At 37.8% G+C, this 27,540-nt stretch overlaps 2 protein-coding genes across 7 annotated transcripts in view; both read left to right on the forward strand.

Annotated features, from left to right (window-relative positions):
* Positions 1 to 19,948, forward strand: part of FNIP1 (folliculin interacting protein 1) — a 123,141-nt gene extending 103,193 nt beyond the window's left edge. For both annotated transcript variants that reach the window (XM_069591603.1, XM_069591604.1), the window contains 5 exons: positions 1,736 to 3,146; positions 3,984 to 4,152; positions 10,650 to 10,847; positions 15,188 to 15,303; positions 17,221 to 19,948. In XM_069591603.1, coding sequence (XP_069447704.1) covers positions 1,736 to 3,146; positions 3,984 to 4,152; positions 10,650 to 10,847; positions 15,188 to 15,303; positions 17,221 to 17,299 — 1,973 coding nt within the window. In that variant the 3' untranslated portion in view covers positions 17,300 to 19,948. The remainder of the gene's footprint in view (positions 1 to 1,735; positions 3,147 to 3,983; positions 4,153 to 10,649; positions 10,848 to 15,187; positions 15,304 to 17,220) is intronic.
* Positions 19,949 to 25,227: 5,279 nt separating this feature from the next.
* Positions 25,228 to 27,540, forward strand: part of RAPGEF6 (Rap guanine nucleotide exchange factor 6) — a 220,554-nt gene continuing 218,241 nt past the window's right edge. For 3 of the 5 annotated variants that reach the window (XM_069591597.1, XM_069591598.1, XM_069591601.1), the window contains exon 1: positions 25,228 to 25,778. In XM_069591597.1, coding sequence (XP_069447698.1) covers positions 25,710 to 25,778 — 69 coding nt within the window. In that variant the 5' untranslated portion in view covers positions 25,228 to 25,709. The remainder of the gene's footprint in view (positions 25,779 to 27,540) is intronic. The other 2 variants (XM_069591599.1, XM_069591600.1) reach the window with 1 other exon arrangement.

The raw sequence follows: 27,540 nt of genomic DNA on the forward strand, positions 1-27,540 counted from the left end.
AGTATACAGTTTTGTAAGTTTTGATATATATATGCAAAATATATATGAAACCATCACCAAAATCATTATGGTGAACTTACTCATCATTACAAATTTTCCTCATGCCCCTTGTAATCACTTCCTCCCTACTCTGCCTGTTCACTTTCCCTTATACTCAGGCAACCATTCATCTGCTTTCTATCACTGTAGATTAGTTTGCATTTTCTAGAATTTTATATAGATGGAATCAAACACTTAAGTGTTTTTCTTTGGTCTGAATTCTTTCATTCAGGATAGTTATTTTGAGATTCACCTATACTATATGTATTACTAATTCATTCTTTATAAATGCTAACTAGCATTTCATTGTATGAATATTTAACATATGTTTTTCCAAATCAAGTGATTCAGTTTTTTAATTTGAACATTTCAAATCTGTTTTCAGTTTCACAGTCATTTATTGAATGCACAATATATCTAAGGCTCTGTACAAAGAGCATTGGAGGATATAAAGATGACTGTCTTTAGGAAATGATAGTCTTATACTTTAGGTAAAATGTATATGGATAATGAGGATAATTCAGATAGGAGCTATAAGAAGTTAAAAGTTGAGTGGGAGTTCAGTTACAGAAGCTTACTTTTGTCCCAGGGAAGATGCTTGGGTGGGAAACTTTGAGCTGACAGAGATACAAAGGGACGTGAAAGTACATAGCATGAGTAAAGGGGCCTAGGTGTTAAAGTGCTGAGCGTATTCAGGGGTCCAGTTTAAGTACCCCACTTTAACTTGGACTTTGGATGAATAAAGATGAGAAAAGGTAATTATCAGAAGATAAACCTGGAAAAGTAAAGTGAAACCAGTCATGAAAGACTCCATGCCAAAGCAGTTTCAATGTAGTTGCTTGTTAGTGGAAACCTCGGGAGTAGTTTGAACAGTGGCATCGTGGTGCTAGAGTCAGTGTCTTAGCTAGAGGAGAAAATGTATCATGTTAATACAGTCTATATATTATTTGAGACCTGTTTATGTTTGTTCCTTTAAAAAGTATGAGATTTTTGTAAAGTAAAAATAGAGGTTTTTCAAAAGCTGGATTAAATTCCACTCCCCCCCTTTTAAAATGTAATAGCTGCTCATGTATAGTTTGGACACAGAGGTGAAAATGAATGATGAAGCTGAACATGTTGCCCTTTTGGGTCTGTTGTGAGTATCCAGCTCTCTGGGGAATGGAATGGAAAGGAAAATGAACTTTTAAAAACATGGAAGTTAATGTGAGGTCCTGAGTAGGACAGCAACAGTTGAGGTTCAGGAATATAATTTCAGTGAAGGAAAGTTAAGTATGTGATGTGACTACTTCAGCTCTGCTCATTCTTACTTCTACTGCCTTCCTCTCCTTGGTCCTCAACAGATGTGCTTTTGCACATAAGTACTTTAGTCAGTACTTGTCTACCCTGTACTCTGCAAGGGGACTGGCATGGAACATGTTCTTGGTAAATGTGACTTTCACAACTGACTGACTGGTTGTGGTTTCAGCACCAAAGCAGCTGCTTCAGGAGGAAGCTAGAAAGCCCCTCCATTCACCTTTCTTTTTGGTTAAGATCATTCATCTCATCCTACTCCTGAATAATAACTCATCTCTGAAGTATCCAAAAGTAAAACCTGACCTACCCCTCAGACAACAAGAGTAGGTTTCTGTTAATTGAAAATAGGCTGCTTAGCTGTATAAGTAGAGGATATGTCCATTAACTGATTTTTCTATTTCAGGAGACTTATATGGCGCTATTGGCTCTCCTGTACGGTTAGCAAGGACTGTGGTAGTTGGCAAACGACAAGACATGGTCCAGAGGCTGCTTTATTTTCTTACTTATTTCATAAGATGCTCTGAACTTCAAGAAACCCATCTTTTAGAAAATGGAGAAGATGAAGCCATTGTTATGCCAGGCACAGTAATTACTACCACTTTGGAGAAAGGGGAAATAGAAGAATCTGAATATGTGCTGATCACAATGCATAGAAACAAAAGCAGTTTGCTCTTTAAAGAGTCAGAAGAGACAAGGACTCCTAATTGTAACTGTAAATATTGCAGTCGTCCACTCCTTGGGCAAAATACAGAGAATGTTTTGCGACAAGAGAGAGAAGATATTCAGAACAGCTCTAAGGAGCTGCTTGGAATTTCAAATGAGTGCCAAATGATTTCTCTGGACTGCCAAGAAGAAAATGCTCCCGATGTTAAACAGTACAGAGATAAGTCAAGAACTTGCCTTGATACCAAGTTAGAAACAGTTGTTTGCACAGGATCTGCTCCAGTAGACAGATGTGCATTGTCAAAGTCAGGCTTAGACCTAGCAGAGGAAACGTGGCAGAATGAGGAGTTGCTAGATTCAGGTAATCACGCAGGTAAAGCGTTGAGATCTGCAGGAATGGTTGTGGAAAAAAAACCTCCAGATAAGCTTGTGACAGCTGCATTTTCTTGTGAGGCAACCCAGACAAAGGTTACTTTCTTGATTGGGGATTCTATGTCACCTGACTCAGATACTGAACTTCGGAGTCAGGCAGTAGTGGATCAGATTACCAGGCATCACACCAAATCACCAAAAGAAGAAAGAGGGGCTGTTGATCAGCATCAAGAAACTAAACAAACAACTAAATCTGAAGAGTCTGATATACCGAACATAGTATCTGGAGAACCCTGTGAACGCCCTTGCTGGAATCATTCTGACCTAGAAAGCATGAGTTTATTTGATGAATATTTTAATGATGATTCAATTGAAACTAGGACTATTGATGATATTCCACTTAAAACAAGTACAGACAGTAAACGACACTGCTGTATGTTAGAGTTTTCAAAAAGATTGTGTACAAAAAATAGCAAACCAAACAATGAATGTTGCAAATGTGTAGGAACAGTTCACCAAGATTCATGTAAAACCTGTTTTCCTCAACAAGACCAAAGAGATACACTCTCCATTCTTGTCCCCCATGGGGATAAAGAGAGTTCAGAGAAAAAAATTGCTGTGGGAGCTGAATGGGACATTCCAAGAAATGAAAGTTCAGATAGTGCCCTTGGGGACAGTGAAAGTGAAGATACAGGTCAAGATGTAGCCAGACAAGGAAACAGTTATTATGGAGGAGAGCAGGAGGATTGGGCAGAAGAAGATGAGATACCTTTTCCTGGGTGAGTACACAGTTTTAACCTTTCATATAACTTATAAAAATATGTACCATTCTTTTTTTTAACTGGTCTCTGAAAGTTGGTTGTAGCTAATACAAAAGAAGAGATTATTGTTCTGGACAAATTTTCTTTGATTATGATGTGCTCTTCCAAGAAGGATCAAAGGCTAAGACTCATAGGTACTGTGGAAAAGCTTTGTGAGGACATTAAAGAAAAGTTATGTTGGTGTATGGGAGATTCCCTACTGTCTAGGAGTTTTCAAGCCATTTAGGATAGAATTATGCTCCTCAGAGAGAACCTGTGCTGAGCCTGGCAACTAGGGAGAGGTGATCACTGAGAGAAGGTAGGAAATAGCTGTTAGAAATAATTTTGGAGATAAGAAGAAAGCATAGAACATATACTCTCGGTCAAGAATACAAGGAAGAGATTCATACCTGAGATGTTACACACCAAGCTTTGGGTTTGTGAATTATTTATACTTGGTTTTAGGTGATGGTTTCTGTAATTTGATTGTATTAAGGGTGTGTTACAGATACACAAGGGATAGCCTTCCTAAAGTCTGTTGTGAAAGATTCATGCTCATCTCATTACAGTTGCCCATCAAACCCTTTTTGGATACGAAGGAGTGTTTTGTGTTCTCATTGAGCCCTTAAGCCAGTGTGTTTTTTTTTGTTTGTTTTTAGGCCAGTTTTTATTTAAGGATGATTTTACTTTTAGTATGTTTTATAGAGAATGATGGTACTGGAAATGTGGATTAGTAGAGTCCAAATTTTTTTTGTATGTTTGTAAAATATATTTATTACTGAATAGATGCGCCTTCTTTTGGAACTTTTCTCCCAGGTCGAAGTTAATTGAAGTGAGTGCTGTTCAGCCAAACATTGCCAACTTTGGGAGATCCTTGCTGGGTGGCTATTGCTCTTCTTATGTCCCTGACTTTGTTCTTCAAGGAATCGGGAATGATGAGAGGCTCCGTCAGTGTCTGGTGTCAGATTTATCTCATGCTGTGCAGGTGAGTGGCCTTCACTGCTCTTAAATTTATTCGGACAAACTATTAACCAGTAGAACCCAGAGTTGCCTTTTTTTGGTCACACTTCAGTGTGAAATTGGAGAAGGAAATGGCAACCCCCTTCAGTATTCTTGCCTGGAAAATTCCATGGACAGAGGAGCCTGGTGGTCTCAAAGAGTTGAACACGACTGAACACACACGGATGCACACACAGAACACAGTTGTTCTCTAAATCCGTCACTTTATATGTGGTTACCTGTATGTTTGTACCTGTCATTGTGAAAATTACTGAATCTGTCAAATTGGAAATCTGAAAATATGGAAAATACTATGTGTATTCTTAGGTGTTCATCACCAAGTTATTTATAACATCAGAATATTGCAAATGCATAAATGTGAATGGAATTAATTTTCATTTCTGGCATATAGTATTACAGTTGATTTTTTATATATTGCTGTTGTATCCTGATGCTTTGCTGAGCTCTTTTATTAGTTTTCATAGTTCTTTGTGTGGCTTCTTTGAGGTTTTCTACATACAGCTTCATGTTACTGTCTTCCTTTCCAGTCTGGGTGCCTCTTTTTTGCCCTGGCCTGATAATATAGCCTAGAGCGTTTAGTACAGTGTTGCATTGAAGTGCTGATGTCAGACATCTCTATCTTGTTCTTTTTCTTAGGGAAAAGACATCAAGCATTTAATTATTAAGTGTAATGATGTTAGCTGTTGGATTCTTATACAATGCTCTTTTATCAGCTGGATAAAGTTCTATTCCTAGTGTTTTGAGTTTTCTGTGCCCTACCCCCTTAAATCATGACCTAGTGTGGGGTTTTGTCGAATACTTTTGTGACTCTGTTGAAATGATCATGTGGGTTTTTCTGTTAATGTGATAGATTACATTGACTGATTTTTAGATGTTAATCCAATCTTTGTATTCCTAGGGGGAAAAATCCCGTTTGGTTATGGTGTATAGAACTCATTTAGCATGTGAATTGACTTTGTGTGTGGTGTAAGATAGTCCAGTTTCATTAAGCACCATTTATTGAAGAAACTATTCATGAGTCCTTAGTCAGATTAATTGAGCATATATACATGGGCTTATTTCTGTGCTCTTTGGTCTCTCATTGCTCAAATTTAAAAAACAACTTTTCTTCCTTTTATTGTTACAAATAACATTGATACTGTTGCTGCGTTTTATGAATTTAAGGTTATTTCTTTAGGCTAGATTCCCAGAAATGAAGATATTGACCAGTTTTTAAATTTAGAACTATTTTCATGTTCTTGTTGCATGTTTGGTATTTTCTTCTCCAAAGACAATGCTAGTTTGAACAGCAGTTTGTAATGTCCCTAAAACCTGTTTCCTTTAAAATATTGGGGTTCTCTCTCTTAAAAAAAAAAGATAAATGAAGAAAACTGATTAGTTTTGAGGAAAGTATTTGTATCCAACCTCAAATACTTCCAGGTCACAAAATAGGAAATGTATTCTCAAGTTAGAATATGTTCCTATTGGGTATAGGCTGTTTCTTTCCAGAAGCTGATGATTAAGGAAAGGACTGAATTTGACTAACTTGAAATTTTATCAGATTAGGACATTGCTTATGATAATCCATTGAGTGAAAAGAAGTAGCTTCAGAATAAATCACTGGTACTGCCCCCTTGTTCCTTTAACAACTCCTAAAATGAATTTATACTGTTATACAGTGGAAATGACAAATAGATTCAAGGGATTAGATCTGATAGAGTACTTAAAGAACTATGTAACACTGTACAGGAGGCAGTGAACAAAACCATCCCCAAGAAGAAGAAATGCAGAAAGGTAAAATGGTTGTCTGAGGAGACCTTACAAATAGCTGAGAAAAGAAGAAAAGCAAAAGGCAAAGGAGAAGAGGAAAGATATATCCATCTGAATGCAGAATTTCCAAAGACTAGCAAGGAGAGATAAAAAAGCCTTCCTAAGTAAGTGATCAATGCAAATAGAGGAAAACAATAAAATGGGCAAGACTAGAGATCTCTTCAAAAAATTGATACCAAGGGAACATATCATGCAGAGAGACAGGCACACTAAAGACAGAAATGGTATGGACCTAACAGAAGCAGATGATATTAAGAAGAGGTGGCAAGAACTATACAAAAAAGATCTCAATCACTTAGCTAAGCATGATTGTGTGATCACTCACCTAGAGCCAGGCATCCGAAACTGTGAAGTCAGGTTGTCCTTAGGAAGCATCACTATGAGCAAAACTAGTGGAGGTAATGGAATGTCAGCTGAGCTATATGAAATCCTAAAAGATGATGCTGTTAAAGTGCTGCAGTCAATATGCCAGCAAATTAGGAAAACTCGGCAGTGGCCACAGGACTGGAAAAGTTTAGTTTTCATTCCAATCCCAAAGAAGAGAAAGTGCGAGTCAATCAGTCAAGTCTTGTCTGTCTCTTTGCAACCCCATTGACTATATAGTCCATGGAATTTTCCAGGCCAGAATACTGGAGTGGGGAGCCTTTCCCTTCTTCTTCCCAATCCGGGATCAAACCCAGGTCTCCCGCATTGCAGGCGGATTCTTTACCAGCTGAGCAACTAGGGAAGCCATCCCAAAGAAAGGTAATGACAAAGAATGTTCAAATTAACACACAATTGCACTCATCTCACACGCTAGCAAAGTAATGCTCAAAATTCTCCACGGTAGGCTTCAACACTATGTGAACTGAGAACTTCGAGATGTTCAAAATGTATTTAGAAAAGGCAGAGGAACCAGCTACCATCCATTGGATCATAGAAAAAGCAAGCGAATTCAGAAAATCATCTACATCATTGACTATGCTGAAGCTTTTGACTGTGTGGATCATAACAAACTGGAAAATTCTTAAAGAGATGAGAATACAAGACCACCTGACCTGCCTCCTGTGAAACCTGATACAGGTCAAAAAGCAGTAGTTAGAACTGGACATGGAACAACTGACAGGTTTCAAGTTGAGAAAGGAGTACGTCAAGGCTGTATATTGTCACCTTGCTTATTTAACTGTAAGCAGAGTACATCATGTGAACTGCCAGACTGGATGAAGCACAAGCTAGAATCAGGATTGCCGGGAAAAATATCAGTCACCTCAGATATGCAGATGACACCACCCTTATGGCAGAAAGTAAAGAGGAACTAAAAAGCCTCTTGATGAAAGTAAAAGAGGAGAGCGAAAAAGTGGTTTTATTAAAATTCCGCATTCAGAAAACTAAGATCATGGCATCTGGTCCCATCACTTCATGGTAAATAGATGGGGGAAACAATGGAAACTGTGACAGTCTTTATTTTTATTTTCTTGGACTCCAAACTCAATGCAGATGGTGACTCCAGCCATGAAATTAAAAGACAGTTGCTCTTTTTAAGAAAAATGATGACAAACCTAGACAGCATATTAAAAAGCAGAGACATTACTGACAAAGGTTCATATAGTCAAAGCTATGGTTTTTCTAGTAGTCATGTATGGATGTGAGAGTTGGACCATAAAGAAAGCTGAGCGCTAAAGAATGATGCTTTTAAATTGTGGTGTTGGAGAAGACTCTTGAGAGTCCCTTGGACTGCAAGGAGATCAAACCAGTCTATCCTAAAGGAAATCAGTCCCAAATGTTCAACAGAGGAACTGATGCTGAAGCTGAAACTCCAGTACTTTGGCCACCTGATGTGAAGAACTGACTCATTGTAAAAGACCATGATGCTGGGAAAGATTGAAAGCAGCAGGAGAAGCAGATGACAGAGAATGAGTTGGTTAGATGGCATCACCATGAGTTTGAGCAAGGTACGGGAGTTGGTGATGGATAGGGAAGCCTGGTGTGCTGCAGTGCGTGGGGTGGCAGAGTCGGACCTGACTCAGTGACTGAACTGAACTGTAAGTGAGTTTGATTTGGATCAGTTGTAGTCTCAGACTTGGGTTTTAGGCCCTTCTTTCTTGGGAAACTGGGCTTCCCTGGTGGCTCAGAGGGTAAAGAATCTGCCTGCAATGCGGGAGACCCGGGTTTGATCCTGGGGTCAGAATGATCCCCTGGAGAAGGGCATGGCAACCCATTCCAGTATTCTTGCTTGGAGAATTCCATGACAGAGGAGCTTGTAGAGTCCATGGCGTTGCAAAGAATTGGACATGACTGAGAAACTAATACTTCTTTGGAAACTACTGATGTGGGCTCATTTTCCTTTATCTTAACAGAAAAAATGGCTTTTAAAATCTTAGCCATGTGACTTTTGATTGAGGAGCTATAAAGTGAATTTCTAAAGTAATTTTTAAGCCTTTAAAAAAGAGATATGTTTATTTCATAGCAGTTTCCTCATTACCTGCTTAGGCATTTCCTTGTGAGGCTAGTAGATGGACTTCCATTGTAATTCTCATCTCCTGAAGATGCCCTCTGCTTTTGCAAGAAGTATCTTCCTTTAACAGCTTGTTTTCCACTTAAATTATTTAATCCTATCTCCCACTGTATTTTTCTTTTATAAGAACAAAAGTAATTACATTGAACATATATTCACTCTTTTCTTGTTTCTTAAAAATGTAAGATTTACCTTATCTCTTTACATGTATATACCATTTCCAAAATTATGTTTCAGTATTGAAGTTGATGAAAAGTATTATATCCTTGGTAAGAGTTGAATAAGAAATATTTAACTACCATTTATAAAAATAAATACAGAATTTAGAGTTCCATGGGAAGTCTTCACAGTGTTAGCTTTCTAGCCTCCTCCTCTGCATTCTTTTGTTTCCCACTTCTCAGTATCATTTTTCACAAATTTGGTTACATGCATCTACTTCTCATTTTGAGTCTTTTCATGGTATTCCCCTTTACAGAATTATCCATAATCCTCTTCCATTTTTCATTAGGAATGCTATTCATACTGCAGTGTCATATCCTTGTGTTCCTTCTACTGTGTAACTTCCAGTCATAGAGAACCCACTGTTGCCCTCCTCTGGTACCCCAGCACTTGGTGACTGTTTAATTTGTTACACAAGTGTTTTCATAGCTGCATATGTATTTCTTTTTATCTCCTTCATAGGACTGTGAGCTCCCTTCTCTTTGTTTCCTTAGCATCAAGCAAAAAGCTTTATTCTGGACCAGGAGATATCCCTGTGGGGGGTGGGCGGGGATGCCAAACTTGGGTTTTTCCAGGAGTAAACTTGTTACATTCTTGCTGTGAAATTTTAGTAATAGTGAGAGTTATAAAGGAGAAAAGCCATAGGGTTTAAGTATTTCAGGTTGTAGTTTATATTTCAGTCTTACTGCTAATATGTTAATTCATATGGCCAATGGTGAAGAAAGCCTTACCTTTCTGAATACAGAAAGACGTATTGAGCATCTCTTATTTATGGTGGTACTGTGTACTTAATTCTTCGTGGGTAAACCATGGGAACCCAAGGGCACAGGCATATGCCTGTGGTGGTTTTATCCACATATGTGAGCTAAAAATGTTTTCTCTCTATTTCTTAAATTTTCTTATTTAAATATCATTTAGGTGAATGCTTCTGATAGAAATTTAAGCAATATAAAGATATACAAAGCAAAAAGTGAAAATTCTCTATACTCTTAATATTTCGTACTTCTTCACAGAAAACTTTATAATAAACAGTTTGATTTGAGTATTTTCTTTTTTCTATACATTTTCATTTAGATAAAGATCTGAGTTTTTAAGAACATAACTGGGATATAGTGTGTGCGTGCACATGCTCAGTCATGTCTGATTCTTTGCAGCTCCATTGTAGCCTAACAGGCTCCTCTGTCTGTGGAATTTTCCAGGCAGGAATACTGGAGTGGGTTGCCATTTCCTCTTCTAGGGGATCTTCCCAAACTAGGGATTAAACCCTCATCTCTTGTGTCTCCTGCCTTGCTTGGCAGGTGGATTCTTTACTACTATACTACCTGGGAAGCTGCGTGTGGTCACTTTTCTCCCACCCATTTAACCAAGTATCCTGAGATGAAACACGTTAGTATGTGTTGATTTGTCTCCTTTTTAACTGCTGTATCTGTACTCTGGATATATATTTTTGTAAAATAGAAAAACCTAGCACACATACCTAGGAAGAGATAATCAAGGGATAGCCTCTGAGGTGCTCAAACAAATTGATGCCTGACTAGATGGGATAGTTAGCACAGAACCTTACCATTGACCTTTCATGTGAATTTATTTCCTTCCTATTTTTAAAATATTTAGCTCTTTCAAAGTAAAAGTATTTTCTTTCAGTTGTCTGGCGCATAGTTGTCACTCAGTAAATCTGTTGAATGATCAAAATACTGGTAAAATTCAAGTTCTGGATTAAAATTCTGGTAATGAATGTTTTATGATTTCTATAAGATATCTCAGGGTATTTGTTACTGAGCTACTTTCTTCACCGTCAAGGATTCTTTGGCAGTAGCTCTCAGAAGTTTCATATTCCTTTGTTTTGTTTTTGTCTAGTTTCTCTTCCTTGCCCATCCCATTAACAGTATCTTTGAAAACTTTTCTTTTTTTAAGATGATTTCTTTTTCTTTTTTTTCCAGCATCCAGTATTGGATGAACCAATAGCAGAAGCTGTCTGTATTATAGCAGATATGGATAAATGGACTGTTCAAGTGGCCAGTAGCCAGAGACGAATGACAGATAATAAATTGGGAAAAGAAGTGTTGGTTTCCAGTCTTGTTTCCAATCTGCTTCATTCCACTCTTCAGCTTTATAAACATAACCTGTCTCCAAATTTTGTAAGTATGTGTAAGGCTTGAATTACTATGGGCACTGTGATAGCTAACTTAACCCTATTGTTATTCATGTGCCTACATTGAATACTACTGTTATCTTCATTATTATTTTCTTGAAAGAAGGTGTTATGGACTACAGTGTTTGTGTTCCTCTAAAATCAATATGTTGAAGCCATACTCTGCAATGTGATGGCCTTTGAGAAATAATTAGGGTTAGATTAGGTTACGGAGAAGGCAGTGGCACCCCACTCCAGTACTCTTGCCTGGAAAATCCCATGGACGGAGGAGCCTGGTAGGCTGCAGTCCATGGGGTCGCTAAGAGTCGGGCACAACTGAGCGACTTCACTTTCACTTTTCATTTTCATGCATTGGAGAAGGAAATGGCAACCCACTCCAGTGTTCTTGCCTGGAGAATCCCAGGGATGGGGAGCCTGATGGGCTGCCGTCTATGGGGTCGCACAGAGTCGGATACGACTGAAGTGACTTAGCAGCAGGTTATGAGAGTGGGACTCTCATTATGAGATTAGTGGCCTTAAAAGAAGAGGAAGAGAGCGATTCCATTTACTCTACCGTGTGAGGACACAGGGAGAAGGGAGCCCTCTGCTAGCCAGGAAGAGAGATCTCACTAAAACTCAGCCATCCTGGCACCCTGATCTCAGACTCCCAGTTTCCAGAGCTGTGAGAAAATAATTATCTGTTATTTAAGCCATTGAGTCTGTGGTACTTTGTTATTGCAACTCAAGCTAAGACAGAAAAGGATATGTACACGTACTTGTCTATATAGTCTACTTCTGCAGTACCTGGCTTAGTATTATGTGAAGTAATGACATGTAACAAGCCCTAAGCTCTGTGCAGAATGTCAGTGCATTGTGTAGCCTCATTTTCATATTAGGACTTTGGATGATTTTTTTAAAAATTATTTATTTATTTATTTGGCTGTGCCAAGTCTTAGTTGCAGTATTTGGGATTTAGTTCCCTGACCAGGGATTGAATCCAGGGCCCCTGCACTGGGAGTGTGGAGTCTTAGCCACTGAACCACCAGGGAAGTCCCTGGGTGATCCTTTTTTATAACACTGATAACCTTTTTCTGAAGATGCCATTTCTAAGATTTCAAGATTCTTTCCTTCTTTGGTTAGGAGAACTGTAATACAGCATAGTTAAAGACCTTTGTAGATCAACAAGACAAAAGCTATGAACGATAGACACAGAGCTGGCGTTATACTCAGTGATTAAAGACTAATAAAAGTTTTATCCTTAAGAACAGGGAGAAAATGTGGTTGTTCACCTTCACCACTGTTTCTCAACATAGTATTGGAAAGTCATAACCAGAGCCAGTTAGGCAAGAAAAGAAGCAAAAGGTATCGTAATTGGAAAAAAAGAAAACTATATGTGTTTGCAGATATGATCTTATATGTAGGAAACTAAGATTCCACCAAAAAACTCTGATAGAGTTAATAAATGGATTTAGCAAAGATGTAAGATAAATCAGCATGTAAAGATAGTTGCATTCACATATGCTAGGAATGAACAGTCTTGAAGAAGAAATGAAGAAAGCAATTACAGTAGCATTAAAAGAATAAATTACTTAGGAATATATTTCACCAAGGAGGCAAAATACTTCTACATTGAAAACTACAAAACATCTCTGATAGAAATTAAAGACATAAATAAATGAAAGTCATTTCACATTGTTTGGAAGACTCTAAGAATGAAACTGGGGGAGTTACTCCTCCTAATTTTAAAACTTTATATAAAGGGACAGTAATCAAAACAGTGTGTTAGTATCATAAGGACAGACATATAGACCAATTGATTATAGTATTCCCCCAAATAAACCCTAACATACATAGTCAATCGATTTTTGACAAGGAAGCCAAGACTATTCAAAGGGGAAAAGGAGTCTTTGCAGCAAATCCTACTGAGAAAACAGGATGTGTGCGTGTCCCTAGAGAAGGGAAAGGCTACCCACTCCAGTATTCCAGCCTAGAGAAAAGTGGATATCCACATGCAAAAGAATGAAGTTGAATCATTACTTTACGCCATTAATAAAAATGGACTTTAACTTAAATCTAAACTTAAAAAAAACAACTAAATTTAAATATTAAACTGTAAAACTCTAAAGAAAATATAGGGGATAATCTTCATGATACTGGAGTTAGCAGTGATTCCTTGGACGTGGCATCAAAAGGACAGACAGTAAAGGAAAAGTAGATAAATTGGGACTTCATCGAGCTAAAAACTTTTGTGTATCAACAGAGGGAAAAGACAATGACAGGACAGGAGAAAATATTTACTAATCATACATCTGAAAAGAGATTGATATCCAGAATACATAGAGAACTCGTACAACTCAGCAAAGAAACAAGTCAAAAAATAGGCAAAGGACCTGAGTAGACACTTCTCTAAAGAAGATAAACAAATAGCCGGTAAATACATGAGAAGATATTCAATAACATCCATTAGTTATTAGGAAAGTGAAAATCAAAACCACATTGAGATACCATTTCACACCCATAAGGATGGTTTTGATCAAATAAACCCCCAAAATAACAAATATTGAATACAGAGAAATCAGAACTGTTATGCATTGCTGGTGGGAAGTAAAATGGTATAGCTGGTGTGGAAACAGTTTGGCAGTTCCTCAAAAAGTTTAACATTGTATTAAATGTCATGTGGTCCAGCAGGTCTGCTTCTATATTTATAATCAAAATAACTGAAGGCAGGGGCTGAACAGTTGTTCCCTGTTTTTCACAGCAGTATTACTTACAGTAGACAAAATTGGAAATGACTCATGTCCACCAGTAAATGATGTATAATACACAGAATGGAATATTTCAGCTATAAAGCGGAAGGAAATTCTGATACATGGTACAGCAGGGTTGGAACGTTATGCTAAGTGAAATAAGCAAAATAAAAAAGGACAGATATTATGTGGTCCACTTACATACTGCTGAGTCACTTTAGTCGTGTCCAACTCTGTGCGACCCCAGAGATGGCAGCCCACCAGGCTCCCCCATCCTTGGGATTCTCCAGGCAAGAACACTGGAGTGGGTTGCCATTTCCTTCTCCAATGCATGAAAATGAAAAGTGAAAGTGAAGTCGCTCAGTCGTATCCAACTCTTAGCGACCCCATGGACTGCAGCCTACCAGGCTCCTCCATCCATGGGATTTTCCAGGCAAGAGTACTGGAGTGGGGTGCCATTGCCTTCTCTGCCACTAACATAAGGTGTCTGGAATAGGCATGTTCATAGAAACAGAATAGATAGGTTACTAGGAGTTGGGGAAGGAGGGCATAAAGGGCTATTGAATACTGGGTATAGAGTTTCTGTTTGGGATAATGAAAATCTTCTGGAAATGGATAGTGATGATGGTGTACAACATTGTGAATATACTTAATAACATTGAATTGTGTGCCTGACAGGTGATATGGCAAGTTTGTGTGTATGAATCCTATTGCTAACATATGTTTTATAGATATTTTCTTTTTCACTTAAGGCATTTTCAGTCTACATGAGTATTATATTAATACTACCAAAAATACACCACAAAAGAATGTGTGCCAAGAAATCTATTCAGTTTTTTTTTTCCTGAAGAAAAAGAAAATGTGTTTTTATTAGGAGCTTTAACAGCAGCCAGTTTTCATACGAGAGAAATACTCTGCAGGAATTTAGTATTTTAGCACCTACCCCTCATGCTTTTTCTTCATATATATATATATATATATATATACTAACAATTCACATAAAAAGACACTTATTTTAGTGACTTGTGCAAGTTAATTGACAAGAAACAAAATGTATATGTGTTAGTTTTTAATATTCCAGCCTAGAAACATTTCTTCTAGTGAGGCCTATAGAGCATTCTCTATGAGCTGCTGGAAATATTTTCTTTTGCTTTACATAGGAGAATGCAGCCTTCTAATGTAAATATATTTGAAGTATATTAATTTATAAGAGTGTTATAGTTATCAAATTTGGAATAAAAACTTATTTTTCAAAGTTCTGGATATGGATGGTGGTGATAAGTTGCGAAACCTTTTGAATGTACTTAATGCCTCAGTTGTATAAAGTAGTTAAAATGGTAACTCATATGTAAAATGGTTAACTTTATATTATATGTAATTTACCACATTAAAAAAATAGTTCTGTAGAATCTAAATCTTTGATACAAGCTAGTGAGTTTACACTCCTTTAGCTAAAATTGCATGCTTTAAAAATATGCTCCAAATTTTAGATTATGTTGGAATAGCTAAGTAGAATTGTCAAAGTATAATGCTTTGGAATTTGCCATTACTTTGAGTTGTGTGTTTTCTGACCTTGTTCTTGGTTCCCTCCTAACTGCAGTGTGTAATGCATCTTGAAGATCGGTTACAGGAGCTGTACTTCAAGAGCAAAATGCTGTCTGAGTACCTGAGGGGGCAGATGCGTGTTCATGTCAAGGAGCTAGGAGTGGTTCTAGGGTATGTTCCTGATTTTCTCTGGCTTTGCTTTTTAATTGCACTGTCTTTATTTAGGCAAGGAACATTCACCAAAATTGCCTTTTTCTTTTTAAATTGTTGTCTTGTTAGAAGCTGTACAGTATTATCATCTGGGTTGTGCTCTACAATATAAAAGCAGAACCTTGTCTTGGACTGATGTGAAAGGCAGTGTCCCTGTGCAGTTCACTAGATTGAGAATATAGTTTAATAGAAATGAATTAAAATATAAATTTTTGCATTAGAAAAGTTGAATATTCATTTTTATTTAGTAAATATATTATAAACTCATCATTCCCAGCATTTGCCCTGTCATCCAGATGAACTAATTGAAGAAGTAATGGCCCTCTGTGGATGGTGGTATATTATCTACGTATTTATTGTTCCTTCTCCATTTTTTATATATTATGTCTTAATGCTCTGCAGTTATTCCTGGGAAGAAGCCAGTTATGTAAAACGCTAACTGAAGGACAGAGAGGAAGCTGGCGGGAGTCATAGTATAGCCCCTTTCATTACGTCCTGTGGCCACTTTCCCTGTGTTCTTTGCCCACTTTTCATGTGTGTGTGTGTGTGTGTGTGTGTGTGTGTGTGTGTGTGCGCACAGGTGCATGAATTATTTCTTGAAATGCTGGTTGAATAAATTAAAACAAGCTGGAACTTTTGTCTAGTTTTAGCTTTTATGAAGGGAGAAACAGCCAATATTGAGCTACTACTGTATGTCTGAAACCAGATTAAATTCTTTCATTAATGTTATTCCTTAGCATCCAGATTGGAAATGATTCTGTGTGTGTGAAGCTTTTTATTTTTTAAAAGTTTAAACTAATTTTTAAGGTAATGTATATACAGTGTACATGCATTTTGGCATAAAGTAAAAAGTAAGTTGTATCATCTTTTCCACAATTTATGTTTTCATCCAAACACAGTTAATGATTGTTTCTTCTAGAATTTTTAAATGTGTAGGGTTAAAAGTACAAATTCGTTTGTACTCTATTTGCCATTCTGCAACTTGCCTTTTAATGAATCTTGAATGTTCATTTAAGCACATCCCACACATACTGGTCTATATAATTTTTAAAGGCTATATTGCATTCCATTATATAGTGTTAAGATTATTTTCAGTAGTTTGCTATTACAGATCAGTGCTGGAATCAGTATAATTCTTTAAAGTATATAGGATACATTATTTGAAGTAGAATTTTTGAATTAAAGGACATGTGTATTAAATTGTTGATAGATCTTGGTATTTATTTTGACAAGCAATAGTAAATTCTATTCAGAAAGTACCAGAATAAATTCCCACAAACAGTGGGAAGCACACTCTTCCTACTACTTTTATTACCAAACTTTAATTTTTGCTAAGCTACTTGCTGAAAAATGAAATCTGATTTTATTCAGATTTATTCTCTAACCATGAGTGAGTCTACATAACTTATTTTGATGTTTATTGGCCAGTTTTCTTTTCCTGTACATTATTTGTGGTAGATTATACTTTTAAGAGGCTTCCATTACTTCTTTCCAGTGAATCTTACTATAGAAACATTCGTATCCAGAACAATAGGGCTGCATACTATCATTCTGTTATTATATAGTATTTCATAGACATCATCACTTTTCCTGATGCATGGCCCATCAGCAGATCACCGAGATGGTTTTCTACATTAAGACTTCGTTTCTGTTGCATTTCAGAGGTTTCCTTTTTTAAAAAAATCTTTGGTTATGGTTTTTACTTACGGAAAAATTTCTTATTTTCATTATCTTGAGTTCTCTTCCCCTTTTCATTTTGACCATGGTGGCCAGTGTCCTTGATTGGAGATGCATAGTGATCTTACAGGTAGCAGTCTTTTGCATGTAGGACTTATGTACTGGGCACAAAAAACCTGAACTGAGATTTTTTTTTTCTAGGATTGAATCCAGCGATCTTCCTCTCTTGGCTGCTGTAGCAAGCACTCACTCCCCGTATGTTGCTCAGATACTACTCTAACATAAAGGCTGTTGGAAATTAACTTCAGTGAAAAGTTACGTAGAAACCAAGGAAGCAGTCACAACATGCATTTATGGCAGTTTTCTTTCTCCTTCAGACTTTCATCTGAATGAGTCAGTCACCTTGGTATTCTGCATTGCAGTGCATATCGTGTCACCATTGGATGACTTTTTCATTTTAATTGGACTTCTGGCTGGTGGTAGATTTTTAACCAAGTGAAACTAAAAAAAGCATTTGGGGGAAAAGCATTCGAAGAAGCCACATTGTAACTTAGAAGTTTCTATAAAATGAGTAACGTTGAAGAATTTGATTATGATCACTACATTCTTGCCACAGCTCATAAGTAGCAACAGATATCTCACTAAATGGCTCAGAAATAGTCATTTCACTAGTTTTCTTTGTTTCTAAGGTACAGAGATCTATAGAGTTGTGATTATTTGGTTTTGTTTGTTTGTTTTTCAATTCAAAATAGCTAATTTCTAAGTATTTCTCAATATTTTAAACAACTTTTAATTAAAATAAACTCAGAATAAAGTATATAAATTTGTGTTATGTTATCCACCCAAGTGTACATATGTATCTATTTTTTAAAAAACCAGAGGTAGAAATACAAGATTGGTAAACATGCCTTTTTAAAGATATATTTTCAACTAGTAGTAATTGTATATAGTGTTGAAATATTACTTTCCGGTGATTTTTCTGTTTCACACACCCTAAACTATAAGTAAAGCCAATCTTTTTTTAAGGTTGAGGAATGTAGATTCCCAAAATAAGAATACTACTTTATACCATTTGTTTTGTTTATAAGCTAATTCTTATGAATGTTAATATTTACATATTTGCATCTAATTTAATAAATTAAAATTGGGATTAAAAATTGCACCAAAGCATTGGCAGAAATAATACTATTTTCTTTAAAAGTGCTCAGGTAGCCGAGGCCCTTGGTTTTCGGTATCAAGCCCTTCTTGAACCCATAGGAACTGAATATTTGTTTCACTGCTTCATAATATTCAATTTACACTAACAAAACTCATTAATTCTTAAAATTTTCTTTTCTCTAATAGCTCCTCCCTTCCAATAGCTATTTGTTTTTCAAAGATTTCAACTTTTCAGTTGTAATTGTTTTTGTATATACTGGGGAGGGTTGTTTGTGCGAAAGGCTAATATGGAACCAAACTCTTGTAAGTAATGTAAATAGAAAGATGGGTAGATAAAGTTTTCAATATGCTCTACTACCTCAGTTTACTTGAAATACTACATTATATTAATAGTTTATCCTTTACTTATCTGGTCTAAGATGCTCTTAATGTAAGAAGTGAAACTGGTTTCTGCTTTCATGAACTATTTTCATCATAATCAGCTGATTAGCTTAAAACTGAAAACCACTTGCTTATTCTGTTACTAAGTATCTTTTCTGTATAATGCATCCATTCTTGCTATTTAAATTTTCAGTAATTAAGGAAATTTCTGTGGTTTATTTAGTTTTTGACCTCAAATTTATAGCATTGGGTCACATTTTACCTTGTTCTAATCTCCAGCTAGACTGAGATGAAATGGTTATTTTAATGGAATGTAAACCTGAAGTTGGTGTGCCTGCAGGCAGTTTGGCCCCTGTATCCTGTCAGCTGTTTTAGTGCCTGATTCTCCCATGGGTGACTTGCTGTCAAAGAGTGTTTGTGGATATATTTTCATTGGCATAGTTTTTTTAGTCTATTCATTAAAGACATTATCTGATCTGTTGTTTTGAATTTTATGAATCAGTCTCTTTTTCTGAATTCAGAATATGGAAAAGATTGTATGTGGGCCACTTACATTTTTTCTCATTATAGTTCAGGATACGTAGCAGGTAAACAATGTCTGTTATTGTGTCTTATTTTTTAAATTAATCATCAAACTATTCACAGTCCTATTTATTTGAAATCTGTAATAAATTACCATTTTGGAAATCTGGTTTTCAACAAATGGATGGCTCATGCTACTGTAATTCTTAAAACTAAGCTTCGTATAGAATCATTAATCCTTATAGGATTCCTGAGTTTTACAATTTACCATCCTGTAATTTTTGCTCTGTTTGTTATAGTTATTCTTTCATTACACAAAGCCCAAGCAATGAACTGCTACTTCTTTGAAGTATAGTCATTATGATGAATGTGAAAAGAATTTTGGCCTTTTCAAAATAATTTTTCAACCTCTTATGGTACAGACAGATATGTAGTACACATTTTAAAAACCTATTTGTTGCAGCAGGAAATGAAAAAGGAATCTTTTACATTATAGATTTAAAACTAATTTTTCCTGTATATAAACTAACTGTTTTGATTTTAAATGTTCCTGGCTTTTATTAATGTGTCTTAATTTTGAGTTTGACAATGTTAAGTGCAATAAACATAGTAGCACAGATTTCATTTTGTTGCAATTGGCATACACTGGGGATGATCACTTAAAAAAACAAACATTTTATACAATGCCTACTTCTGCTAGATGTCTTATGAGATTGTTTTGCTTTCTCTAAGTTATTTAGATGGTGGGAGATGTAAAATGTAAATACGTGTTCCTTGTTCTGTATACATTTCTCAAATGTACGCCTGTATTATAATAACCTCCCAGTTCTAGGGGATATTTGTGCAATAAATACACATGTCAATTTGATGGATGATCTTGGGTCTTTTTTTCACATTTAATAAGGTATATGTAACATTGTGGACTCTGTTGCCGGCCCATCTGGATTCTTTTCCCATGTGTGACACCTGTAGGCAGGGACCTTGTTCAAATGTCCTCTAAGTTTGTCCTTCTCTAATCCAAAATTTCTATATTGGTAATTTAGTTGAATCTACTTTATGAGGTGGTAAGAATCAAATGAAATAATGAATATCAAGAATTTATCTCAATGCTTGACGGTACACTCAGTAATGTTGGTATGTTGCTAGGTGGAGGAAGGCATGGCGACCCACTCCAGTATCCTTGCCTGGAGAATCCCCATGGACAGAGGAGCCTGGTGGGCTATGGTTCATGGGGTTGCAAAGAGTCGGACATGACTGTAGTGACTTCGCGCATACACAGCATGGTTGCTAGGTAATCTGTCCAGCCTTTCCTGTATAGCCCCTATTTGTTTTATTGTGGGCAGAATTTAACATACATTCTTTTGAGTTAAAATATAGTAACCAAAAAATACGATCTATTCTTATATTTAACCTAATCTTCATGATGACAAATTGGAAATTTCTTTAAATGCTTTTATAAAAACAACTGAAAATTACTTAAAACCTAGAAGCCGCCATGTAAACCTGGGGAATCTTCCTGACCCAGGGATCAAACCCAGGTCTCCCACAATGCAGGCAGATGCTTTAACCTGTGATCCACCAGGGAAGCCCAATTAAAATTACTACTTATTTTAAATTCCTATCTCAGACCAGAATGCTTCCAACTAGGATGTGGTGACAAATGCGTTGTAAAGCTATCTGAGATTCCTTTTGTTTGTCTTTGCCATTGTAGGAGGTAGGGGTGGGATGGCAAGTGGAACCAAACATGAGCTGAAGGTGCACTGGGGGCTGGGGAATTGTAACTCTGAGTGAGAAGGATTTAGGCAGATAGAAAAGAGGGAAGTTGGAGAGTGTAGTGCTTCCTGTTGTTGCTTTATAGTTCAGATTGTGGACTTGACTATGTTTGTTCTAAACTTCCCTAAACAAAATACTGACAATCCAAAAGAGTTTTTCAAAGATTTTTAAAGTTTTAAAAGAAATTTTAAACAGATTTTTTAAGTGGATGAAATTTCCATCTGTTTTTTTTTTTTTTTCCCCAGGAGAACTTTTGGTCTTAAAACATATGCTTGGGTCAGAGGCTCCTTTCTTGCCCACACCCCAGGACTTTGTCCTCTTATAACCTTTCCTTTAAAAGGAACTCCACTTTTCATAAAAGTGGGAGCCTAGACTGATTCCTTTATTAGGTTGCACACAGCTCTCTGCCCAGGTCAACACTATCTGACTAGACCTCCCATAGATACATGTGTATTTACTCTAAGGAGGATATTAAGTTGAGGTTTGAGATGCCTTCCTTTCCAAGTAACCATTGTATCAAGGAGGATTCCAAAACATGTCTTTATATTCACCCCAGCACTCAAAGTAAGATTATTGATAAAAGCAGTGATACCTAAATTTTCTGAAAGGGAATAACATTGTTGACGTCTCATGTAAATATAAGGAAGATACTATTATATCCTCAAGAAACTTTTGATGCCATTTTTGTGTCACACATTTGGTTCAGCACTCAGAAGTCAATATCTTTCAACGTTGGAATTAATAAGATGGGTCTGACTAGCCAGAACCTGAGACAATTTAAAGTAGTTTTCAAACCTGGTTTCGTATGAGAAACATCTAGATAGTGCTTGGAAAGTATTTCTAGACCCCACCCTCAAAGATTCTTATTCAATGATAGAAAGTGACCTTCTGGATTTAGGCCAGCAAGTGCTCTTATTTCCCCAGTAGTAGTGACTCAGTCTCCCAGCAACCCCAAATCTCACTTCCTATGCCATTTCTGCTGCTGCTCAGTCGCTTCAGTCGTATCCGACTCTGTGCGACTCCATAGACGGCAGCCCACCAGGCTCCCTCGTCCCTGGGATTCTGTTGGTCTGCTGCTGTTCTGCAAAGATGGTAATATGATTGTGTATGCATTCAGTCTTACATAATAGAGTAGTTGCTTAGCCAGACATATATCTTTTCCATAGGAGAGCAATCAAGTTCCTATCTTTCTAACAGCAAAATCTCTTAATCACTTAGTCTTTAGATAGTTCTATTCATTTAGCAGATATTGATTGAACACCTGTTGCGTGCTAGACACAGATCTGGGTACCAGGAATAAGTCAGTAAATAACAAAGTTTCTCATGAAGTTTACATATTTCCTGCAGGTGGCTGAGACAGACAAGAATATTAAGCTGTCAGGTTGTGCCAAATATGACAAAAATTAAGATTGGGTAAAGAGTTAAGCTACTTTTTCTTTTTTTAAAGACTTGTTTCTGTTTCATAGCAAAGTTGTATCTGACTCTCTTGCAACCCCATCGATTGTAGCCCGCCAGGCTCCGCTGTCTATGCCAAGTTGTGTCTGACTCTTTTGCGACCCCATGGACTGTAACCTGCCAGGCTCCTCTGTCTATGGGATTTTTCCAGGCAAGACTACTGGAGTGGGTGGCCATTTCCTTCTCAAGGGAATCTTTTGAATCCACGGATTGAACCTTCCATCTCCTGCATTGGCAGGCGCATTCCTTACTACTGAGACACCAGGGAAGCAATATTTAACCATCTTTAAAGATTTAAGCACCTAGAATTTAAGAACCATTATTTTTTCCTTTGAGATGTATGTTAATACTGGTGAATCCTGTCTTGGAGGTTGGCTTTTCTCTGAAAATAGTTATTAGAGCTCTCACTCTTGTCTCTTCACTTTTTTTTAGCATACCAAAGCATAATACAGGATGGTAAAGGACAATATAGACTTTGAAAATATGCTCAAATTTAGCTGGGTGTACTATGGATATTAATATACTGTTTTTACTGTTGCTGTCTTATCACAATAAAGTCTATATTAATAATTATTTTTGTAGACAATTCATTTTCCTTGTCAAGTATGAGATGAATAAATATACACTATTGTAACCGTCACTTAGATGAAGAAATAAATCCTTTTCAGTAACCCAGAATCCCACCCCACCCCATCTCCACGTGCCCTATCCTGATCATAATACTCTGCCTTCTCATTTTGTGACTTCCAACCTGACTTTCATGAACATTTCCTTGCTCTTCTCTCTATAGTTTTACTTCTTTGTATGCATCCCTAAGTGGTATTCTTCAGATTTGCTTGTGTTTGAACTTTGTGTAGTGATACTCCATATTTTGCTTTTTTTTGTCCCCTGTGAGCATTATGTTGGAGATTCATTCTTGTGCTCTGTGGCTGGTATTCCACTGAAGGAATATACAGCAACTTACCCATTCTATAGTTGATGGACAAGTGGATTATTCAGATTTTTGGCTAATACGAACAGTGACCATTTCTGTTCATCTTTTCTGGGTGTTCTTTAGGACAAACATCAAGGAGTGGGCTTGCTGTCAAAGGGTATGTTAAATTTCAGCTTTACTAGATAACTTCTTTTTTCTAAGTGGTTTCCCAATATATGCTTAACTGGCAGTTTGTGTGAGTTCCTGTTGCTCCACATCTTCATGAATACTTAAATGTGTTTCTGAATAGTTCTGGTGAAAAAAACAGCAGATGGAAAAAACCCTATCCAGTTCTTCAAATTTGAATTTATGCTTTAGAGAAATCATTTCTTAGAGGTAAAAGAAATAATAGGAGTGCTTGGATTGTGCAGATTGTTCACGTAAATTATTTCATGTATGTAGAAAGAAAGTTAAGTCACTCAGTCATGTCCAACTCGGCAACCCCATGGACTGTAGCCTACCAGATTCCTTTGTCCATGGGATTTTCTAGGCAAGAATACTGGAGTGGGTTGCCATTTCCTTCTTGAGGAGATCTTCCCAACCCAGGGACTGAACCCTGGTCTCCCTCGTTGTAGTTAGATGCTTTACCGTCTGAGCCACCAGGGAAGTCTATGTATGAAATCCTCAGAAAATTCCAAAGTAAAAGTTCTTTTACTAGTCCCATTTTACAGATAAGAAAACTGAAGTTCAGAAATAACCAAGTTATTTAACTAGAAACGGCCTATTAAAGACACAAATATAAATGTTTGCCCTTAAAAGTCCAAGCTCATGGTTGTCATACTTTTAATTCCTTTTCTCTGTTTTCAAAATAACTGATGTGGCTTTGAAAACATGCTTGAAAAATGGGGTAACTTTTGTGATCTTAGTAAGATTTTTGAGAGAATAAACACACACAAGAATGACGAAAGTGGGTTATTGCAGTTATTTGTGACCAACTGAAAATTTTGAGTGGCTGAGCTGTAACTTCCGTGATAAAGTTTTTGCCTTCTACTCAAAAAAGAAATTATGTTGTTGTAAACTTCAACTATTATTATGTTGTAAACTTCCAAGTTTGGGCAAGCTGAATGATCAACGGAAAACAAAGCCCCTTACCGTCATCCATCATTACTGGATCCCGAAATGGTGAATGTTGCAGCCTGAACTCTCTTTTCCCTTTTGTTACTCTAAAATTTTCTTACCATGTCATTAAAAAATTAATGGGAACAACGTCATAATCTTATATCAGAATTACTTAGTGAACCATAAGTACTGTTAAAAAAAAAAACTATATTCAGTGGAAAGGACATGATTATGACACTCCAAGGAAAACTGTGACTTAGTGCGGCCCATCTGTGCGCTGAGATAGGACTGTTAGAAGGATGGATTCTGGACTTCTGTCAGTGACGTGGAAACAGCCTCTACAGATGTCTGGCTGCCCTGGAGAAAAGATGTTTTTCTTACCAAGGTACTAGCTAATAAATGTTCATTTGCATTATTCGGCCTGTTGGTAAACAGACTAGTGTACAAAATGTAAAAAGCGCACACTCCTGAGAAGGGGTTGAGCGGAGGGAGGGCTGGCTTCAGCGTTGGTTATGTGAACGTAGTCCAGACTGACTTCGCCAACCAGCGCTTAGTTCTGAGCTGGCTGCAGACTCGGCGACTGCCCACTGCTGCTCAAGACCACGAAGCTTTTTCTCTACGCTGATGTCAGGGCGTCCGTCTTAGGGTAGGTTCTTGGCGGGCCCCTTCCACAAGAGACTCGTTTTATTAGAAGACAGGGAGGGAAGACAGGGTAGGAACTTCCTCGTTTGCTGAATGGTAGCTTCGACTTCCGCACATTCTCCAGAGGAGCGGTGTCGGAGCTGCAGAACTGGAAGTCGGCCCTGAGGCTGGCCACGCCCTGAACTTCCGGATTTTGGCACAAACAACTCTCCACCCAGAACGCCTACCCCATGGTTTGATCCTCCACACACTATTTTCTCTCAGTCGGTCACAACCCGTTTCCGGCCTCGCCACCGGAAGCTGGAGCGGCTGAAACCGCCACTCCGAGGCAGATGCAGTGACAGGTTCAAGTGAAGTCTCGCGACGTTTCCTCAACTCTCACTTAGAAGCGTTGGGAGCGGCTTCGGGGCACCGCCCCAGTTTTTACGTCACCGCGGAGTCACGCCTTTAGGCCTTCGTTTGCGCGCTTGCGCGTGCTGCGCACGCGCATTCGCCTTCCCTCCGCCCCCGCGCGGGCTTCCCTCTGGCCAGTCGCGCGTGGGCTGAGGCCCTCGGCGGGCGTTGCGAAGGTTTGTTTGCCAAAGCTAGGTCCCCGGCGCAGTTCGGAGTTCCCTTCTACAGGGGAGTTGCGCGGGGGAGGGTGTAGCCCCCCGCTACCTAGGGTAAATGGCCTGTCGCATGGGCTGCTAAGGGCAGGCTGGGGAGTACGGGGGCTGGGGCCGCGACCATGAACTCACCTGTGGACCCTGGCGCTAGGCAGGCGCTGAAGAAGAAGCCGCCAGAGCGGACGCCCGAGGTAAGGCCAGCTGACCCGTCGAGCCTCCCGCTGTCCAGCGGACGGCATCCCGCTGTCGGTCCGAAACTTGCGGCGACTGTCCCCTTGCCAGAGCCTCGCACCTGCTGCCAGGCTATCTGTTCTCTGCGTTCCCGGCCCTAAACCGGGCCCTTTTCGCGGGCGGGTGACGGCCGTCTTTCCTTCTCGAAAAGCTGCCTTCCCCGCACACCCGGTGACTTCCAGTGTTTTCGACAAGAAAGCCCCATTACTAAATGGTATTTTTTCAGGGTAAAATGCCGGTTCTCGGAGTGAGATTGTCCCGTAACTAGGTAGACTATAAAAAGGAGGTGGAAGTTGTAAGTGAAATGTAACTGCCGTGTCATTAACAATAACAACGAGAAAACCCAAAAACCTCTGTTAAAGTTACTTAAAATTTAATAATTTCTCTTAAAGTTACCGTATAGGCACTTTAAATACTGTTCGGTTGCCTGAACGATGAAGTTTTCAACATCAGTTTAAAACTTTGCGTCCAGTTCAGGTGATGAACTCTAGTGGAGAATTCTGCGTATTTAAAGATCAGTTCAGGAGGTAATTTTTCAGACTGTGTATTTGGCAAATTTTACAGTATTTTGTGCTTGGATCCAAAACCTGCTGTATTGAATTAGTAGTAATGGCATCAGCTTCAATGGTTTTCATTTGACCTGCAGGCTAGTTTTCAGGCAAATAACTAAAACGTGTTAACCTTGCCGGTCGGTGTAGAGTGCTTACGGGGCGGAGTGAGGTTTTCCTTGATTTGGAGAAATTTCCGTAATAAGTGCTATGTTTCTTAAACCAAAAGGTAAAAACAATGTTGTGAATTATTGTTGGATTGTCTTGTGTGTATTTGAAATAAATGAAAGAAAGTGCTTTGGGTTAGTTCTTCCGAATTCACTTTTGTGTTTTTCAGGTTTATAATGTTTTGCATAGTAGACTTCAGTAATTTGGACTGACCTTTTGTGACTTGACAGTCAAGCTGTAATTTTAGCTGATGGATCAGACTTTGTTGTTGGGGATCCTGATCTTTGCATAGAAACAAAGCAGATTCTACCACTTGCCACAGCCCTCTTTTCAAGACTTGAATTTGTAATTCTAGGTGTCTTAGTTTCCCTGATGATTCTTGAGGTCATTGTGAGTTAATTGAAAGCGTTCATTTTGAACAGGTGAACCTACCATAGTCTCTATATCATTAGAAAGTATCAAGCAGCTTCAGCTGCATGCAACAAATTCTGGTAAATTCTTTTCCTTTTTATTCTGTTAAAAATATTTTCTGATTTTCCTTGTTATGGCTTCTTAGATATACCCGTCATTTAAAAGTGGACATTTGATTTTCAAATGCGTAAAGTTTCTAAAGTATCTGTGATAGTAATACTTTCTTCTGTCTTCTCATTCACCCTCTGTTTTTTCAGGCTTCTGACTTTTTTGAGGCTTTCAGTGGCTCAGTCAGATCCCTTTTGGTTAACTGTCACATTGCACTTGAAAATAAATGGGTTATTTTTCACATACATTTTGATACCTAACATAATTCCACAGTGATAAGAGAGCATGTTAATGGGAAAATCCTAATTCTCTTTATCAACAAAATTACCTAGTTTGCTTATTTTTGAGCCTTAGGAAGTTTTCTGAACTGTTCACAAAGTTATGTTGGCTAGTGTTTGCTGTGTTAAGTACTTCATCTTGTTTTACTGGAACAGCAGCATTGTTTAAGGGAATGAATGCTGAAACAGCTGCCCACAGTACCCAGACT

This window comes from Ovis canadensis, chromosome 5 (assembly GCF_042477335.2).
Source record: "Ovis canadensis isolate MfBH-ARS-UI-01 breed Bighorn chromosome 5, ARS-UI_OviCan_v2, whole genome shotgun sequence".
Lineage (NCBI taxonomy): Eukaryota > Metazoa > Chordata > Mammalia > Artiodactyla > Bovidae > Ovis > Ovis canadensis.